At 36.0% G+C, this 20,325-nt stretch overlaps 3 protein-coding genes across 3 annotated transcripts; all 3 read left to right on the top strand.

The window, feature by feature from the left end:
* Positions 1-635: 635 nt before the first annotated feature.
* Positions 636-3,115, top strand: LOC121267545. The gene is made up of 2 exons (XM_041171454.1): positions 636-1,002; positions 2,660-3,115. The coding sequence occupies exons 1-2, from the start codon at positions 762-764 to the stop codon at positions 2,797-2,799; spliced, it is 381 nt and encodes a 126-aa protein (XP_041027388.1). The 5' UTR covers positions 636-761; the 3' UTR covers positions 2,800-3,115.
* Positions 3,116-7,481: 4,366 nt separating this feature from the next.
* LOC121267544 (vacuolar-sorting receptor 6) lies at positions 7,482-14,669 on the top strand. Its single transcript, XM_041171453.1, has 13 exons — positions 7,482-8,042; positions 9,493-10,185; positions 10,265-10,353; positions 10,539-10,608; positions 11,291-11,374; positions 11,477-11,553; positions 11,664-11,745; positions 12,056-12,138; positions 12,313-12,376; positions 12,502-12,630; positions 13,962-14,065; positions 14,168-14,285; positions 14,377-14,669. Exons 1-12 carry the CDS (start codon positions 7,718-7,720, stop codon positions 14,282-14,284), a joined length of 1,917 nt encoding a protein of 638 aa, XP_041027387.1. The 5' UTR covers positions 7,482-7,717; the 3' UTR covers position 14,285; positions 14,377-14,669.
* A 2,344-nt stretch (positions 14,670-17,013) lies between these two features.
* LOC121267543 (pentatricopeptide repeat-containing protein At1g52620-like) lies at positions 17,014-19,505 on the top strand. Its single transcript, XM_041171452.1, has 2 exons — positions 17,014-17,879; positions 19,086-19,505. Exon 1 carries the CDS (start codon positions 17,116-17,118, stop codon positions 17,872-17,874), a length of 759 nt encoding a protein of 252 aa, XP_041027386.1. The 5' UTR covers positions 17,014-17,115; the 3' UTR covers positions 17,875-17,879; positions 19,086-19,505.
* Positions 19,506-20,325: the final 820 nt, after the last annotated feature.

Here is a 20,325-nt window from a genome sequence, read left to right as displayed (position 1 = left end):
AAAATGTAATAAATAATTTTCAATCACCTAATACAACATCATAGGATGATAGAAGGATGATGAAAGTTGGGATGATGAGTAGCATTACTCTAATAGTAAATATTAGACCAACAATTCAAATAGAAAAAAGAAGAAACTATCAAATGCTCTAAAGGCCAGGGCAAAGTCAAAAGGAATAACAGTAATAACTAACTTTAATTCCAATACAGTAGATGTGTTTGATAACATATTATTTTCAATGTTTCATCATCATATTAGAGAGATGAAAGGACTCGTGCTATATTCACGGGAAAAATAATACAAAAATAATCGACAAAAATTAGCAAATGTTATTGTTTATATATTGTTCATACAATACTTATAATTTGTTTCTATTTTTTTTTTTTCACTTCGAGACTTTGCCTATGTATCACTTTTTTTTCCCAATCAAATGTTGTAAAAAAATTTCTTACATCATTAACGTAGCGAGTATGGATTATGGATATATATCACATTAATCTATAAAATGATGTTTAGTTAACAGTAAATTAAAAAAGTTTGGAAATGTGGTTTCAGTTAAGTCCAAAGTGGAGCAGGAACATCCGTATCTTCGATGAGAGGACAAACTCTAGAGCGGCCCAAACGGGCCCTAATTAGACACGCTCTCAAAGGTATATAAAGACAGAGAGAAGAGAATGAATTAAAACCTTGCTTCAAAACCCTAACGGCCCCCCGCAGAGAAAGAAAAGCGAAGGCTGTTTGTTAGAAGAAGAGGAGAAGAGATGGCGAAATCGATGAGGTCGAAGAGAGAAAAGAGGCTTCGGGCAATTCGGAGAGAGATTGTGGAGCCCTTCTACGACAACAAAGACTCCGCTAAGCTCGCTGCTCAAGAGGCTGCCCTCGCCGCCCCTAAGCTACCCGTGCGTCCCCCCCCAAATTCCACCGCTGCTATGGACCTAACCACCACCACCAGTAAGACTGACATTAGCTCTACGGCTTCAATCTTGTCAGTTAATGCGATGGGTTAGCCTCTCTCTCTTTCTCATATCTCGCTCGCTAGTACATATTTCGACTCAACGTTGTTTGCGCCATAAATATTAGCTATATTTGCAGAACTCATCACTAATTGGATTATGCGTTGTTGGTTTTTTCTTGAATCCAGCTATGTGATTCTCTAGTATACGTCCCTATCCGTGTACTGGGTGTGGCGCTTTTTAACGAATTTTTGTTAGTTTAAATTAAAAGAGATGGGTTTTAATCAGTATTTCATTGGCTTATTCAGGCCCCGAAATCGTAGCTGATTGTATGTATTTATACCCATTTGCTTTACCCACTGTCCTTTCTGTAGTTTTATTGTATATGCGCGTGTGTGTGTATTGAGGGAGGGGGGAGGGAGGATTTCTATCACAAATTCGTGGGTGCACGATTGTGCGATAGGCTCACATTAGAGGGGCTGCCATGGCCACTCTGCAGGTCTAAATTTCTTGGGTTGGCAAAGTACCGTCAACAGGTTTTGAATGGGACTTAAGTAATTGGTTGCCAGAGCAGAGTCAGGCAATAACACTGGTAGTCATTTATAACGCTCTAATGGAACGCCCAAGCCACATGACTTATTCTCCAAAAGGACTAGCAAATGATACAATTGGCGCTCCATTGGAATATTATAAAGAGCAAGAAACTCCTTCCCAAGCAATGTGGGATCCCCATACACCACCTACCTTATTCTCTTATCATATGGGGTATCACACCTACACTTTTTTATTTCTCTACTCCTACTAAAAAAAAAAAAAATTGGCTTATGATGTAGAACTCATTACTCACCAAGGCCCATGGTCTTTCTGTAGTTTGTATATACATATTGAGAGGGAGGAAGGAGGGAGGGGGAGCATGAGAGGGTGAGAGGTGTGTGGGGGATGCCTTGGCCGCTCTGCTGCTCTAATATTTTTCAGCCTTAGCGATAGGGTTGTAGGTTATTTATCTCTACTATTGATCGAAAAAAGGAATGTAGGTTATTTATCTCTGTTATTGCTTATTAAAAAATTTGGCTTATGATGTAGAGCTCATTTTTCGGTCTATGTTCCGTCCTCCAAAATGCTTTTGGGTTCATTTTAGTTTCATTTAAAATGCTTGGATGTTACCCCTGGTACTTCAGCATATGTCACACAGCAAAAGAAATAAAAAAGCAACAGCTTTGCATAAAATACAAAGCTCTTTCTGTACGACCGAAAAATACATGTTAAGGGGGTAAACTGAAGCTTATTTTCCTTAGCAACATTTTTAGCAACTATTTGTGCAATTTTAGTTTCTGCCCTCTTACTATTACTTCTATGCTTGAGAACAAAAGTAACATAAAAATTGCATCCTGTTCATAAAATAGGACACAATATACCTGTTATTTTGTATTTCATTTACCGATAAAAAAAAATGTACCTGTTATCACTTTTTGTTGACTTTGGTCGTTCCATGGAATTATCAGAAGCTAACTTGTTGGTGATTGTTTGCGTTTACATGAAAATGATTTTTTGTGTAGAATATAGTAAAACTGGAATATGAGTATTAGAATAGTGCATGATTTTGCTCCATCTGCTGTTTGACAAAGGGTGACTATTTGAAGGTTGAAAAAATGGCTCTCACTACTTTCAAGTTTGATGATCTGGATGTTTTTATTATCATTTGTCAGATGTGGAGATGGCTGATGGTAATCAAAACGTAGGTTCCTTAAAGCCTGTTGGTGGAATAGGGAAGAAGTCCAAAAGAAAGTTCAAGGTGGGTAAAGGCAAGCGCCGTGGTAAGGGCATCCGGAGGAAGCGTCACATTTGATTCCATGGCAGATATTGGTAATGACTTCTCTTCATGTGTTGATGCTCTGTCGAAGCCAGTGTGCAATCACTGTACTTATAAGACGTGTATTCTATATTCTGTTTTTAAGTTTCCTAGGTATTAAGTTAAGAAAGTTGTTAATTGACATGAATTGTAACTGTCCTGTCCTTTTTTCAGAACTTATTAATGTGCATGGATGACACTTTGCCATGCACTTATAGAGACTTTTAGGTGTCATCGTCGCCATGTAATTTTGATTTGGGTTGTAAGGACATCTCTACCTACATGGCTACATTCATTCAACTGAGATTGTTAATCCTGCAGTGTCTGGAGCAGAGACAAAATAGTATAAATGCTTAAGGAACGCTGCGATTCTTTCTTTTCCCTGACTACTGTAATTTCCCAAGTCCAATTTTAATTTTTTGTTTTAAAAAAGGCGCTACAACAGTCTCCTGTGCCATATATGAACGAGGTCAAACATGCAAACTAAAACACTGTTATGGAACACCCCTAGAGGTAATTCAGTAATTGCCAGGATTTAAAGACATCTTTGTTGATAACTTGACCTAATAATTATTGCTCGAGTTTGTTTAACATTTGTAATGGCTTGATCTGTTGTGACCTCGAATGTGGTGGTTTGTGGTGCACAGGGATAACCTGGTTGTTATGCTTTTCTTGATAATTGATGCGATGTGGATAGCTCCTCATTTGTCTCCAATTTGTACGCATGTTTCACTTTGATTATGAAGTGCATTCTTGGTGCTAAAACTTGATAATAAACTAGCCAGTAGTGATTGTGAATACACAAATATTTAGAGTCATGCTGATAATTGGAATACCACTCAAACATCGACGTACACAATTGATGTGCCAGGCATGTATTAGAGGTTATAATTTTGATTTTTTTTTAAATAAAAAATTATATTTAGTTCATGCTTACCACATCAGTAGTGTTAACTGTTGCGAGTGTTATGATGGCGTTCCGCGGTTGGGATTGGGAGTTGATGGCGTTCCGTGTGGTTGCGATGGTGGGAGTCGATGGCCTTCGTGAGTGAGTTTTGTTTCGGTGCTTGGTTGTTTAAGCTGAAAGAGAGGAAATGAAATGAGGAAAGGCAGCCCGTGTTATTTCTTGGAATTTTTCACCTGCGCGGGAGAGAAGAAGTAGCGGACGATAATATTTTAGTCTAAAAAAAAAATATTTGGCCAGCCCCTTTGGCTCAACAAATTTGGCCAATGATTTAATCTGAAGTTAAAATTACTGTACATTTGTTGAGCCTACTATTGCACATTATCTTGCACTTTAGCTATTCTTTAGCTATAATTTAGTTTTGTTGAGCCCATTACTGGTGCTCTTAGTGGTGCTACAAAGTAAAATTACTAAATGATAAGTACCCTATCAACACTCTCATCATTTTTGTCTTGGTTTCGGGAGTTAATTGTAAAATTTAGTATCTAAGTTTCCTGCTTAAACAATTCAAGCCTTGTGCAAAATTAACACATAATTTTAAAAAACTTGCAATTAGGTACTTCTGTCAATCTCTCACTAGAAAACAAACTACCGGGAGATGTAAGGAGCTATCTAGTTGCCAGTATTTTTAAGTTTACAATTAACCCTGGTTATAAAGATTCCAGGGTATGTAATGACCATTTTTCCTGAGATTCTGAAATGGAAATGTCCTGCAAAACAGGTCTATATTGCGTAATCCATATTTGAAGCAAATCCACGTAATGTTCTTTGGCTTTACTTTCCATAGTTTGATATATAAAACTGAACGAATACATTATAATAAGATGCATCACTCCTCCCATTTCTACCCTCAAATCTTGTTCACTCTGTTTTCCGCCGCAAGCTCTTAATAATTGAAACCATATTTTCATGCGATCAATGAGCCATAAGTAGGTTTTCCTTCATCTCTGCTTTCTCGACCACAACAACTATCTGTTCTCATGCAAATAAAGATTTCTTGCATTTCAGATTCTCCATCGATCATTTTACTCAAAACTGCACTGCTTTAGCTTAGTGAGAATTGCTACATTGGTCATGGCTTGCTTGTCTACTTTTTGTTTGTAGCAGCTGCCTTTGCTCTGACTCAAATATCCAAATCTTCCCTCTTTTTTTTGTGTACAAGTGAAGGAAGACCTGAAGGCTGAAGCCTAATCAAAGCAATCAAACAAGATACAATATACAAGATTGTGGTGCTTATCTTCAAAGCAACAGAGAGCTCCTCCAGCCTTTGGTCCAGGAAAAACTGTATGTACGAGTCTGATTTTGTGGTGATAGTGAGGATACTTAGCACTCCATTTGATAACCATATTGAATAATAACTGTCAACAAAAGTAATTTTTGTTCATTTCTTTTACAAACTTTTGAATTTTTAAATGAAAAAGACTTTGAAAATGAACAAAAATTAAATATTGATGTATGATTATCAAATCAGATGCTTCCTGAGCAATGAGTTTTATATATATATATATATATATATATATATATATATATATATATATATATATGCCTTTTCATCTGCAGCAGTGATATGGATTGCAATGAAGGGTATGTATGAGCTTAATTCCATTATCAAAATTAATTTTTCTTAGGGCTTAAGCATTTTGGCTTGACAACTAAACGTTGTCCATTTCTCCTAGAATATGTGCAGTTGACTTGATATTATCTATATACTATATATATATATATATAGAGACAGAGAGAGAGAGAGAGATCATGTCACGACTACCATACTTATGTCAATATGCATTAAAAACAAACAAATATAAAATATAATAAAATTATTGTAGTAAGTGTATAATTAATTGCCTCTCCAAACTCTCAACTTGCCTTTCAGCGTCAACTTTCACCTTGCGGCAAGACATGTCAGCATTTTTGGAATAAATATTACAGAAGTTTTAGCTCTACAAAAAATCTTTTAAATTGACGTGGTTTACTCGGTTTGATTAGTGAAAGTATTTTATTTCATCTCATTATTATAATTTTTTCAAATTTTTATATAAAATATAATAAATAATTCAACTTTTTCTAATATTAAAATAATAATAATATTAAAAAATAATATTTTATTCAGATTTTAACTTTCATCTATAATAATTTTATCTTATCTTATTATCCAAACCGTACCTTAATATTATACGCTAGATTTATTTAAAAAAAAATTATAATTTAACATATCATCTTACATCATTTATTAAATTTATTAAATTTATTTTAATAAAATATTTTTGTAGATGATGCATTTCTCATGCTCTAGTGTCCCTACGATGTTGACAGAAGCTTCAAACTTCCAAGCTGGTAAATGTTAAAAATATCCATAATTAAGTATTGAAAAGAAAAGAAAAGAAAAAAACAAACAAACAAAATGTCAAGCGCATGCTATCATAGTTAATTAAGCAACGTCCCAAAAAAGCCTGAATACAGAATATGTGGTATTCTCTTTGAGTTGTCGTATTGCTTTGACTCGAGATAACATCCAGATCTATGACTAACGATTTATGTGGGTAAGATCTCAGGCCATATGTAGAATGGCCTGAGATCTTACTCACATAAAATAATTTTTATAATATTTATTATTATTATTCGTGATAATTTTTTAGATATAATTAATGGTCAATAATTAAAAAAATTATTCTCACTAACTACTATTCACCATCTCACATCTAACATTCTATGAAAAATACATTCATACTTTATAAAAAACGCTTTCACACCCTATGAAAAAGTTATAGGTATAGGGTGTGAGAGTGAATAGTAATTGATGCATAGCATTCCTTCAACAGTTATTATAAGACCTATTTTATTCTGTCTATTTCTCGTATATTTTAAGTTCAAATAAAAATTTCGTAATTTTTACAACATATTTATTATTATTCGTGATAGTTTTTAAGATATGATTAATGGTCAACGATTATTATAGGACTTATTTTATGCATCTATTTTTAACATATTTTAAATTCAAACAAAAACTCTAAAATTAAAATAAATCCTACGGTAACAAAAAAAATAAAAATAGAGCAAAATTATTGTAAGCGCAAGGAAAGGAAAATGAAGAAAAGTAGAAAATGTTTCTATTTTGGTCGTTTTGGATGGCTTGTTCATCCAAATTCCCAACCAATCCATCACCCAATTGAAACTTAAGCAGAAAATATTTGCACAAATTATAAGACAAATTTACATATATAGCTTTCATTAAGGTGTAAGCTTGTTATCATTTTTAATAAACCACTTGCTATTATTTTTACGAAAATATAAGATGAATTTCTTTTAATATATCTCAAAAATTTAAACTGATAGAAATGAATAGATATAATTATTTGTATTATATTTTTAACAATTATATCAAACATTAGAGCTTTGACATTAGAGCTTTAACAATTGTTCTGCTGCTTGATCATGGCCATACATTAGAGCTTTGACATTTCAAAGCTGTCCCTTCATGGAATGAAAACATCATTTTACCTCAGCAACGAAGATACACAAATACATACGTACGTACGTACATATGTGTATATACATATATGTGCATGTATTCAAATATATTATTCAAATGTATTATGTATTGAAAAGAAAAGAAAAAAGAAAAGGACGTTCCGCAGCAATCAATGTTGATGGTAGTTGCAGAATGGAAATGGTAGTTCGGATGACTCCGTCCACCACCCTCCTTTCAGTGTTCTTTCCTTTACGTCACAGTTAGATAGAGAAATGTAACCCCTCCCCTGGTCCAAACAAAAATATGGAATACCCAACATACATGTCAATACCTTATTCTTCTCTATTTCTCTCTCTCTCTCTCCACCTGTATGACCGTTGCAAAGTCTCTTCGCACACACGTTCCCCCTCCCCCCTCTCTCTCTTTCCACATCTTCCCCTTGGAGAACACAAAAGATACAGATTCCTTGGAGTTCGCTTGTGATGATGGCCACGAAGAAAAAAACTTGCATGCCTTTTCTCAGGAAGCTGATAGCTTTGGTTTTGGTGTTAGCAGTTATTGAGAATCATGAAGTGGGTGCAAGATTTGTGGTGGAGAAGGGTAGTATTGCTGTTCTATCTCCATTGAATCTGCGTTCAAGGCGTGACGGTGCCATAGGGAACTTCGGAATTCCAGATTATGGAGGCTTCATGGTGGGTTCTGTGTTGTATCCTGAGAAAGGTTCTAATGGATGCAAGGCCTTTGAAGGTGATAAGCCTTTTAAGTCTAAGTTCCCTCGCCCCACCGTTCTTCTTGTTGACCGAGGAGGTATGCGAATCTAAGCAGTAATCACACCCCCCACCCCCTCCTCTATGTTTCTCAGTTTGACTTTTGATGGACTATGGACTATTGATAATATTCTTTAATTTAACATGTTACATGTCTGTTAAGGTTTTGATTGATGATTCCTGTATTGAAGCATTTGGACTGAGGGATATTCGTCTGACTTCGCCATTGTTAGGTGTTCTGAATTGCTTCATGCAATTTATAGTGGGTAGACGCTAGATTTAATTGAGTTTGTTTGAATTCGATGAGAGTGCTGGCTTAAATCATATCACTATTAATGATGGGTTATTTTCAGTTTTCTAGATTTGAACTGAACATAGATACAGTGTTTTCACTCTGCTTTTCCCTGTTTTCCCTCATTATCTGTTGTTTTCATTCTCTGGATCATGCCTAGCCCACTCCAGATGAGGAAAATTGAGTTGGTGAAAATTGGATGCGGGATTCTGTCCTTTTCACTCTTATATGCCATTTCTTGGTGCTAAAGTCCTATATACCATTCCTTTATTACTGTTTTGATGTTACTTTTGGGAGATCAAACTATATCCCCAATCCCTTGGCCTTTCCCTTGTTTCTTGTTCTGTAAATTCGATGACATAAGCGATCTTTTGAACAAAGAGAAGAGATTTTTCAATATAACATAGTAAATCCTAAACTGTAGTTGTTTTGTTCATAACAGCGGAACTTAGATTGAATAATTTTTTTTTTACGTGGCTTACATAGTACATCCACAAAGGAATTGCACAAAAACAATCTAATAAACTGACGTGGCTTCATTTGATCCGTTAGATTTACTTTATAATAAAAAATAACTTTATAATCTGACAAACTACATTAAGACATGCCAATTTGTGAGATTGCTTTTGTGTAATCCCTTTGTGGCTAGATTATTTCCCAATTCTTTTAGCTATAGTTGTTGTGGTCCAGTTTTTAAGATTTGGGTTTGTGAAAGTTAAGGATATCATCTTGGCAAGTATCTTGTGTGAGAGCTTAACACAATTTCTAGAGCACCACTAAAGTCAAAGAAAAATGCTAGTAGTCTCCTTCTGACCATCATCATTTCATCATCCTGCAAAGTGTTATCAAATGATTAGAAAAGGAGACAAGTTTTTCATTTATCTGCCAATCATTTGATTCGACATTGGGAGATTATGAAAAAATGATGACTAACATTACTCTTAACTCAAAGGCTTAATTCTGTGAGTATAGGCATGGCAATATCATATTAGTCGTGGATTTTGGGTTTATAGGAGAGGCCGCCACTGCCCCTTAGAGATATGGAAGGCCTTGCAGTTGAAAATTTCAACACCCAAATACTTAGAAGTATAATATGAATGATGTTTAAAATGCACTATGATTCTTTCATTTTTGAATGACCTCTGTTGATAAAAACTTGGTGAATTATATATGGTTTTTCTCTCTACTGCAATTGTAGAATGCTACTTTGCCTTGAAAGTCTGGAATGGGCAGCAGGCTGGAGCTGCAGCTGTTTTAGTGGCTGATAGCGTCGATGAGCCTCTAATTACTATGGATTCTCCTGAGGAGAGTGCTAGTTCAGATGCGTACGTAGAGAAGATTGGGATTCCTTCAGCTTTAATAGAGAGGTCTTTTGGTGAGAGCTTGAAGCAATATTTGAAAAAAGGTGAGGATGTTGTCATAAGACTAGACTGGAGAGAGTCCGTACCCCACCCTGATGAAAGAGTTGAGTATGAATTTTGGACAAATAGTAATGATGAATGTGGGATTCGCTGCGACGAGCAGATGAATTTTGTGAAGAGTTTCAAGGGTCATGCTCAGATTCTTGAGAAGGGGGGTTACACCCAGTTCACACCCCACTATATAACTTGGTACTGCCCACAGGCTTTCATCCTTAGCAGTCAATGCAAGTCCCAATGCATAAACCAGGGAAGATATTGTGCACCGGATCCAGAGCAGGATTTTGGAGTGGGATATCAAGGGAAGGATGTGGTCTTTGAGAACTTGAGGCAGCTCTGTGTGCATAGAGTTGCCAAGGAGAGCAACCGGTCGTGGGTTTGGTGGGATTATGTTACTGATTTCCATATTAGGTGTTCCATGAAGGAGAAGAAATATAGCAAAGAATGTGCTGAGAATGTCATGAAATCGCTTGGTAAGAACCACTCTGGTGTTGCTCTCTTGTACATTATATTCCAATTGTGTTTCTAATAGCTGTAATCTGACTGACTCAGATCTTCCCATCGAGAAGATTAGAAAATGCATCGGTGATCCTTTAGCTGATGTGGAAAATGAAGTGCTAAAAACTGAACAAGAACTCCAGGTCATGCTCCTTATTTGTTTTCCATTTTCCCTTGTAAAAGGACTGCATAGATCCTTCTTAAAGTAGTCTAATTTTTAATGAAGTAGAACAGATATCCCAAGTGATTCATATGGCCTAATTGGATTAATATGTTTGATATTTTTGCAGCATATGTTTCTAATTACCATTCAGTTTTTCCTCATTAGGTCGGCCGAGGATCTCGTGGTGATGTTACCATCTTGCCAACATTGGTGATTAATAATATTCAGTATCGAGGTTTGTTGCATATAACAGTTTTCCCTGACACTCTTCTCTTCCAATTCAAATTTCAAAACAAAATAATATTGTTTCTCAACTCTAAGTCTTGTATATTGATGCAATTCATGGGTGCATTTATGATGGCCACAGCCAAAAATATGTAGGGCTTCCTAAAGCTGGGTTTATATGAGCACTTTTGTAAGTCATATGCCAGAGTCTTGTCTTTTTTCCCATTATTTTATTTCAAAATCCAGATTGGCATGACAGAGATTCAAAAACATCTCTTTGGGTTTTCATGTTGGCTCTCCTTTATGGAACGCTAGGCCGCACATGGAAACATCAAATGGTCACCACTTACCACTGATTATAGAAGAATCCATTTACAAGCCTTTGTTTGACACACACAACACACTACTGAAGTGGGTCCCACAAGGATGAAAAGGTATAGGTGTTTTAACCTTTTTAAAGCTATAATCGATCCCACAATGGTATGTTGACACACCACACTTGCAAGTAGCAAAACCCATAAACTCATAAGCTCGCCTTTTCCTGTTTTTTGGTGCACATCCTGCTGTGTTTATGTTTTTTTCCCATCCAAATGGTCCTTTGCTTATGATCTCTTTCCCAAGTCTCGATGTTATCAATAGGGTATTTACTATATCATGATGCTAAAAATTTTACCTCACTTTACGTATTGAAGGAAAATTGGAGAGAACTGCTGTGCTGAAGGCCATATGTGCGGGATTTAAGGAAACCACTGAACCTGCTATTTGTTTAAGTGGAGGTTAGTGTGCTTATTTGATTATTTCACTCTACAATAATTACTTTTATCGTGTTTGAAAAAGCTTACTGTTATCTTCTTCTTTTTCTTGTTGGTATTAACCAGATATTGAGACTAATGAATGCGCTGGAAATAATGGTGGTTGTTGGCAGGACAGATACTCTAATGTAACTGCTTGCAAGGTATAAAGACAAAATTTGAGATTTCACTCATTCTAACATAGGTTAACTACATTTAGCTCCTTCCCTATAGATAGCTACTTTCTAGTTACAGAAGTCTTGAATTTGGACAGGACACATTTAGAGGAAGAGTGTGCGAGTGCCCCATGGTTAAAGGTGTTCAATATAGAGGAGATGGTTACACATCTTGTGAAGGTGTGTTTTTCCTCCTCTGTCGATCAATTTACTAAGTTACCTTGTTCATAAGTTTTAGGAGTATCAGCATGAGTGTCTAAGTCCCTTTCACGGGGAGGGGGGTTTGTTATTGTTTGACGGTATCAGAAAATGTATATGTTTGGATTATCTCAGCACTTTTATTTATGAAATTAAAGTGGAAGTTGGAGACACACATATGCCAGCGGCAGAGGGCTATTGTTAATGCTGTTGCCTTGAGTTACAAGTTTTTTCTAATTAGGATGGAGTTTTCTCATGACATGACCTCTAACTTTTACTCCTTCCATGACAGCTTTTGGACCTGCAAGGTGCTCAATAAATAATGGAGGATGCTGGTCAGAAAGTAAAAATGGATTAACTTTCTCAGCTTGCTTAGTTCAGTGATCTCTTCCCTGATCTTGTGCATTTTTCCAACTGTTTCTTGCTTCTTCAGTTCTCTCTACTCGTAAAAGTGGTTTTGCATTTTCTTAGCACTTAATATAAGAATGGAGCCCAAGACTTCTCGTTTTTTCTTCCATCTTACTAAATTTCTTTTCATATGGTAAGTAGGAGTCTGAACTCTCAGGCTGCAACTGCCCACAAGGTTTTCATGGGGATGGTCTGAAATGCGAAGGTGATCCTGAATCCCAGTATGATTATTTAAGGCACCAATTATGCATATGCTCTTTTTGTTATGATGTATTTTGGAATCTAATATTCTAGCACTCATCACCTTTTATTTTCTTGGTTGTGCACCAGATATCAACGAATGCAAGGAACACCTTGCTTGTCAGTGTGATGGTTGCAGTTGCAAAAACACTTGGGGTAGTTATGAATGCAAGTGTAAAGGGGACCTTCTGTACATAAAGGAACAAGATACTTGTATTGGTAAGGAAGAAAACTCAAATCATAAAACTAAATAACTTTCATCTACTAAAATAAAAATAAAAATAAATTAAAAAGGAGCCACCTGCACTTGAATATAGTGTAATCTAATATTAGTATCTTCTTTTCCTGTTATATGCACTTTATATTTCACGTGATTAAGGAGTGAAGTCCCTTACTTGATGGTTCTGAAGTGGGGTTTGTTTCTTAAGCCAAGGCACTCAATAGCTTCAAAAGTGGCCCATGTTTTTTTTTCTTTTTTCCCCAATGGAGCTGGACTTGCTAACCTCTGCAGACACAATATCTTGAGTACCTATGTTGGTGGCTATGTTATGATTCTGAGGGTTAAATGTTTAACCAAATTAGTATCCAACAGTCGTAGGGCTTTTGGATCAATGGTTGGGTCTTTAACAATTGATATCAGAGCTGAAACCACACCACGAGGTCAAGTTACGGAAGGGGGACCTATAGTCTGGATTAAAATGCACTGGTACTATGTATGGGCATGGTGTTAAGTCATTGAATACTAATAGATGAGTGAAGCAGCCAAAAGAGAAATGGCTACCACAGGGTCAGTGTCAATACAGTGGGCCGCCGTGGATATCGGATTCGGAAGCATGGTGGAATGTTATGATGCTGAGGGTTAAATGTTTAACCAAATTAGTATCCAACTATCCTAAGGCTTTTGGGTCAATGGTTGGGTCTTTAACAATTGGCTACATCTGCTGGCATGTGAAAAGACATTAGAGATGGAATAAGTGAAAATTCTACTGGACTAAAACTCGTGGTGCAGTCTAATCTCTCCAAAAATTATGCACATCGGAATGAATAAAGCATTAAAGTTTGGAGGATGTAAATAAACCAACTATATGTCTTTTCCGAATTCAGATTGGAAGTATAGAATTTGGCGAATATGGATATTATAATTGATAGAAAAACATTTAGCATGTTAGAAAGTTCAATATACAATTTTAAGTTTCTTACATGAGTTTATTGTATGTCTAGGCTGTAAGTTTCATTTTTTTTTTATGCTTAACCTTATCCAAATGGGAGTTTTATAGGTTATATTTCTTTACGAACTGATCCTAATCTTGAGACTCAATCAAGAAATTACATCCAGTAACCCCTATTAGAGTATTTGTTCTCTCCATCGTACCGAAACTAATATTATCCCAGCTTAAATATGGCTTCCCAAAACTCTCAATTTGTCATTACTGTTTTCCCTTGCCTTGGGACTGTTCTTGAATGATGTCTATCAGTACCACCATTGATAAGAAGAGTGGTTAACAATTAACTGAAGATACATGTTCTGATTCTTGCTTTTCTATTGGCAGAAAGAAATGGATCAAGATTCGGGTGGTTTCTAACCTTCGTGGTCATAGCAGCTGTGGTGGCAGCTGGTATAGCCGGTTATATATTCTACAAGTACAGGCTTCGGGTACTATATAAAGACACTCCTTTGAAAGGATTTGTGCCCATATTTGTTAACTATAGCATACTGGATTAGACTAGCTAAAAAATTGTTTCTTCCTTTTTGTAGTCTTACATGGACTCAGAGATCATGGCTATCATGTCACAGTACATGCCACTAGACAACCACCAAAATAATCAAGTACAAACTCATGAAGCCGAACCTTTACGACGAGGCTCAGTATAAGGTAATTAATTCTTTACCTTTGTGAGCATCTTTCGCTTCCCCTGTGCTATCACGTTCTTAAACTTTACTCTAAATATTATTATTCTCTGCAGAATGAGATCCAAATGAGTCAGTGCTTCAGTGAAAGCATCCATGCAAGAGTACCATGTCAATGCTAGCTGTGAATATTCAGATCCTTTTGACCTCTCTGTGGTAAACAAAGGACAGACCCAGTTCTTCCTATACGATATCAGTTTAGATGACAATAAGCTACCTTTATACAAAAAGTTCTGTACAGAACACTTTTTTCTGTGAGTAAGACACATTCGTTGTCATGCAAATGTTGTATTGAGGAGAAAACGGGTTTGTTATTATGGTAAATACAAATAAAATTAGGCTTTGTTATTTAAGATTTTGTTTGCCTTGTCCATAACTCAGGATAAATGTTTTTCTTACATGCTGCCATGTTCCTGCCCTGAACATGGCAGCTATCTTATCATTAGTTATGGTGGTTTGTCTTAAAACTGGTCTTTGAGTACAAATGGTACCTCCCTATACCATTACTCTTGAAGAGTTCCTAAGATGTATTTCCGTACAATCTTTGACATATCTCTGTACTTTGTTTTAGTTTTATGTTATGTGTCTGAATTTATCAAACTGTCTGCCAGCATTTTGCTGTATAGTTTGTTCAACCAATTTCTTACCCAACTCAACAAGAAATAATTCAGATAACCAAAGTATGACTTGAACAAAGTTCTGCTTGTCGCTTTTTTTCCTTTTCATGTTCATACGAAACACAAGCAAGCCAACCACCAAAACAGGAGAAAGCTCCTAAACAAAATCCTAGTCATAAAAGAGGCGCAACAAATACAGCAGGTCAAGACCAAATAAAATCTGAAGCAGCCAGGAGAGTGTTGTTCTATCTAGTGCAGAGCCTTTGTTGAGATGGGTAGCTTCCATGTCCATGCAAAAACCAATACACAAATCTCAAATCTGTAGATATGCCTTTTGAGTAAAGATTCTTCACATCTCAGCAATCAACAATGCAACAAACAGGCATTTCTTCCAATCCATATGCAATGAATGTGAGCCATCAAGATAGCATTAAGATCAGAACCGACTTCCTCAACAAATTCACTCCTCAGAGAGAACTTCTACCAATACCAAAATTAATGTGATGAAAAGCGGTCAGAGACTCAGAGGTATATATAGATGTAAAATTACTATTCTGTCAAGAATGAGAGTGAGCGTGAAGGCTTAGATGTGGATGTTAAGAAGGAAGAAGATGATCATCCAGCATATCTGTCAGAAATTTTGTATAACTTCTTTTCATAAGAATAATGATACCGATATAATTATTTTATGTCCAATTTTACAGTCGATTGTAAAAGAGAAAAAGTTATAGGAGGGATTCTGTCTATATCATTAGTTCATAATAATGATACAAACAATTATTTTGCAAGTAATTCTAAAAAAGAGTTGTAAAATAATGCTGTCTATATCATCACTCATATAAATTGTTTATAAGACATTTTTTAGCTGGTTTGCATTATTCATAGTGAATATCTATTAAAATTTTATAAAAAAATATTAGACAAAATTAAATACTCCCAAAGTATTTAAACGAATCTTATAGTTATTAAATAATTTCAAAATAAATCTCATAACATAATTGACATACAAAATCTAGTATGTCAATTGGCGCACCTCAATAATTCCTAATAGGGAAAAGAAAAAAAAGAAAAGAAAAATGAGAATGGAATATAGGAGTTATTATTTGTATTTGTATTGTCCATCGCGTCAAATCATAGACATTATGTCGAATCATCGACAATGATTATAATAATAATCTAATTGTAAGCGATTCAGCGCATTAATATGTAGACTCATTCAATATGATTGGTCAAAAAGTAAATTTTATTGAAAACAATACTAATTTAAATTTAGAATATGAAAGCAACAATATTAATACGCAGATTAGTACGTAAACTTGTTTGTACGTAACAAAACTCTTAATTATATCTATTTTAACTACACCGTCAAGTTTTTTTTCATATATTTTTTTTTATATTTTAAATATTTTTTAAAAAGATATTAAAAGTTATTAAAAAATAATTTGTTGACGCGAAGCATTTCCTTAAATAAATTACTATTATAGTATGTCAATTCGCGCACGTCAATAATTCCTGGGAGCATCCCATTGGAATCTTTAAAATCACCTTTTTTTATAATTTGAAGAAAAATTTAAGGAATATTTTCAAAATTTCCATCCATTCGGATTTCTATTTTAGAGAAGGATTTAGAAAATGAATCTTCATTCTCTTAAATCACTTTTATTAATATTTTATTTATTTTAATTAAATTAATTATTCTTCCAATCATCTATACTTTATCTCATACTCATATTTGTTGTAGTTTTAAATAATAATTTTAAAAATAATTTAAATAATTATGCAAATATAAAAAAAAAATTTAAAAATATTAAAAATAATTTAAATTTTTATTTAAAATATTCATTAGAATAATAATTCAAAACATAAAAAAATTGAGTAGTTAAATTTGTAAAGAAAAGTGAGATAAAAAAATAATAAAAAAATATTATTTTAATAAAATAAAGAATAGATAAAGAATGTGACGCAAAAAATTTTTAAAATATGAGTAAAATTAAAAAAATATTCTAAGAAACGTACTTTTTAATTAAATTATAAGAAATTTTACAGAAACGACGTTGAATGCGCTAATGGGAAAGGATAAAAGGAAAAGCGAGAGACAGAGGTGAGAGAGAGGGAGAGAGAGAGAGAGAGAGAGAGAATAGAACATACCTGCCCAGGAAAGAAGCAGCCTGAATCAAAATGAAATCTCTCCCACTGAAACAGCTTCAACTTTTCTCCTTTCCCTCAAAATCCATCATCTCCCATGTCTTCCAACCTTTCGTCGCACCACTTTCCACTATTGCTGCTGCTACTTCTAGTGAAGCTGCATCTTCCATCGCAACTTTAACCCAAGAGGAGCTCACGAAGATCAACCTCCTCCTTCCACGCCTCTGCCTCTCAAACCACCTCCCCACAGCAATCCACCTCACCATCACTGCCCTCCTCACAAACCCACCTCCAAAATCTCTCTCTCTTTCCATTCTCGTTGACTCCCTCACTTCCGAGCCGGACATGGCCCTTCCCATGTCTCTCCTCACCCGCCTCAAGCACAGCCCTGCGGCACATCCTTACCTTACACCCATCAATACCTTGCTCATTGCTTCATATTTCAGGAAGCACAAGCCTAAGGAGGCCTTGAAAGTGTTCAACTGGATGGTGAGGCCGGGCTCTCCGTGTGTGCTTGATGAGAAGGTTTGTGGGATTCTGGTTAATGGGTTTTGTAGGAACGGGATGATTCTTGAGGCCTTGAAGGTTTTGAGGGCAATGGTGGGTGTGAATTTGGTTCCGGAAAGAGGGTTTGGGAACTGGGTTTATCGGGGTTTATTGAGAGAGGCAAGAATTGGGGAAGCATTGGAGTTGAACGAGGCTTTGGGTTCGATTAAGGAGATTGGTGGCGATGTGGCTGTGAAGAATGTTGGGAAAGTGCTGGATCACATGATTTCCATATGGACGGACTAGGGCAGGTAAGCTATTGAGTTACATTGATACAATTTTAAAACGCTGAAATTGAAATTTTTTTTAGTTGTCAGTTTAGGAAAAACTTCTCCTTTATTTATGGATAATGGACTTCTACGCATTCCTGATGATTTGCACTAATAATTAATTATTCGATGTTCTTTTGCACTCTTCCGTTTGAGAAGAAAGAAAATTACTTAAACTTTGTTTTAGTAGTCTTGTGTAAAATGAAGCTACTGGTGTTTGATGCTTGAACAAACCAGGAACGATAAGATAAGAGAAAAGAAAAACAAAAAGCGGAATCATTCGAATAAGACACAAGCCTCCGCTCCATAGCCCAAGTCTCGTGAAAATCCACCAAAAAATACAAACGGATCTTTGTCGGGTTGGGTCTTCAACCTGACCTGTACAAACAGAACAAAGCTCCGCACAAAGAAGCCCAACAACTCATTCTCCTCTTTCCTGTTTGCTTGGAGCATTTCTTTTTGTCCTTGCTGCCTTTGGTCTTTATTTCTTCCGATTGACGTTGGTTAGCAGCCTTGTCTATTGCAAAGCCATAGGCTTTCTTTGTTCTATGCAAACGTACTCTATTTTCTGGTTTCAAAAACTGGTGGCTCAGTTCCTTCCTTTGGGTGGTTTTACAATTGAAATGTATCGAGTACAAATGACAGTGTGATTATGTGAATCTAACTTTAAAATTGTTTCTTACTCCTATACTTCATCTCCATTAGTATTATCATCTCATTAAAATCTGAACATCCGGTTTAAACTCGAAATAATCTCAATGAATCAAAATCATAGAATCAAACAGTTGGCAATTCTCTATTATCTACTCAGATCAGCGATATTGATCCGGGTTCATGGACGCTTGGTTTCTTTTTCTCTAGTACTTCTAGTCAAAAAAGGGTTTCCTTCGATCTTTGCCACCGGCTTTCAAGGTGTAAACGTCTTGAAATGGATGAAAATATGTTTCTTTAAACCGTTTTATTAACATGTGGCTACTTTTAAATGATTTCTTACACTACATTAACAGGTTGGGGTGCTTCATGACTTCATAGATAAAATACACATTTGTTACTACTATATTGTTTATCTCTTACTAGGTCCTATTGATCACATTAGCTTAATTTCTTTGCTATAACATGATTTCTATGAAGTATTAAGTAATAGAATTACGTGATGACATAGGAAATATTCTTTCCAATATATTGCAGTAGTTTTGTTTCTACTGGTATGACAGCTCAAGGCTTCAGGAGTTCAACTTGGAGGCAGTATCATGTGTGAAATCTTTCTATGTTTGCCATTTCAACTGGCGACTACTCTGAGTTCTCTCAAAGTGGCATCACTTCATCTCAAACATAAAATATATAGCTCGTGTGAATGAGGTCACTTCTTGAGAAGGTTCCTTCTCTTACTTTGGAATGCAAGCTTTGACAGAATGAGAATTGGAATTTTTGAGATCCTCGTGCAAGCAAAAGGTTTCGTGTGATTTTGATATTCTGCCATTTTTTGACAATACATCTGTTCACTTTAACATTTTATGAATCCATTATTCCAAGACTCGGCTAAATTAGTACGTTGAAAGGGTTTGAGAGCAATACAATAAAATAATATAGCTGGATTTTTGTTTTCAATATAGTAGTGGTTGAGCCCTACCAAAAAACCAGATGCATTTGAGCATTTTGTCTGTCTTTCTATACGAAAAATGATCTGATAGTGAATGCAAGAAGATGGGGAACTCTATCACAGATTAGTACTGAATCTGGATTCCACATCATCAAGTGTCAAGCTTTTGTATAATTTTTTAATTTTCTGGAAGAAAAGAATTTCTAATTTCCCTTTGGCGAAACAAAATGCTCAGTTTTTTCAAGAATAGTGTGAGGAACTCAAGATGAGCTTTGTGCTTGCATCATTATTCATGGTAGGGCTGGGCTCCGACTCCGACGGAGTAGGAGTGCTCGTTTCCGACCTCCGACTCTGACAAGAGTCGGAGCCAAATTGGAGCTCCGACTCTGACTCCGAATTGGAGTCGGAGTCTGACTCCGATAGGATGTCGGAGTTCCGACATAAGATCGGAGCTCGACGTGGCGCTCGAGCGGAACTCTTTCAGAGAGGTTCGCTCGACTTCCGCTCGACATGTTGCTCGAGTGAATCTCTCTGGAAGAGGTTTGCTCGACTTCCGCTTGACATGTCGCTCGAGCGAACCTCTCTGGGAGAGGTTCGCTCGACTTCCGCTAGACATGTCGCTCGAGCCAATGTTCAATACAACGTGTGTTCGACTTGCGCTTGACACCTCGCTCGAGCGCAAGTGTACAGTAAAAAAAATTTCGGAGTCGGAATCGGAGCTTCTTGGAGCTCCGACTCCGACTCCGACTCCGACTCCGAATACATATTCGGAGCTACTCCGAATTCAGACTTCGAATTCCGATGACTCCGACGAAGTCAGAGTCGGAG

Source organism: Juglans microcarpa x Juglans regia, chromosome 5S, assembly GCF_004785595.1.
Source record: "Juglans microcarpa x Juglans regia isolate MS1-56 chromosome 5S, Jm3101_v1.0, whole genome shotgun sequence".
NCBI lineage: Eukaryota > Viridiplantae > Streptophyta > Magnoliopsida > Fagales > Juglandaceae > Juglans > Juglans microcarpa x Juglans regia.
Note: the sequence above shows the minus strand (reverse complement) of the source record. Positions and strands in the feature narration are given on the sequence as shown.

Excerpts from the sequence above, each read along its gene's own strand:
- LOC121267545 (XM_041171454.1), top strand. The coding sequence starts at position 762 with ATGGCGAAATCGATGAGGTCGAAGAGAGAAAAGAGGCTTCGGGCAATT. Across the intron at positions 1,003-2,659 it reads CTTGTCAGTTAATGCGATGG|ATGTGGAGATGGCTGATGGT; the intron begins GTTAGCCTCTCT and ends ATCATTTGTCAG.
- LOC121267544 (XM_041171453.1), top strand. The coding sequence starts at position 7,718 with ATGATGGCCACGAAGAAAAAAACTTGCATGCCTTTTCTCAGGAAGCTG. Across the intron at positions 10,609-11,290 it reads TAATAATATTCAGTATCGAG|GAAAATTGGAGAGAACTGCT; the intron begins GTTTGTTGCATA and ends TACGTATTGAAG. Across the intron at positions 14,066-14,167 it reads TCTACAAGTACAGGCTTCGG|TCTTACATGGACTCAGAGAT; the intron begins GTACTATATAAA and ends TCCTTTTTGTAG.
- LOC121267543 (XM_041171452.1), top strand. The coding sequence starts at position 17,116 with ATGAAATCTCTCCCACTGAAACAGCTTCAACTTTTCTCCTTTCCCTCA.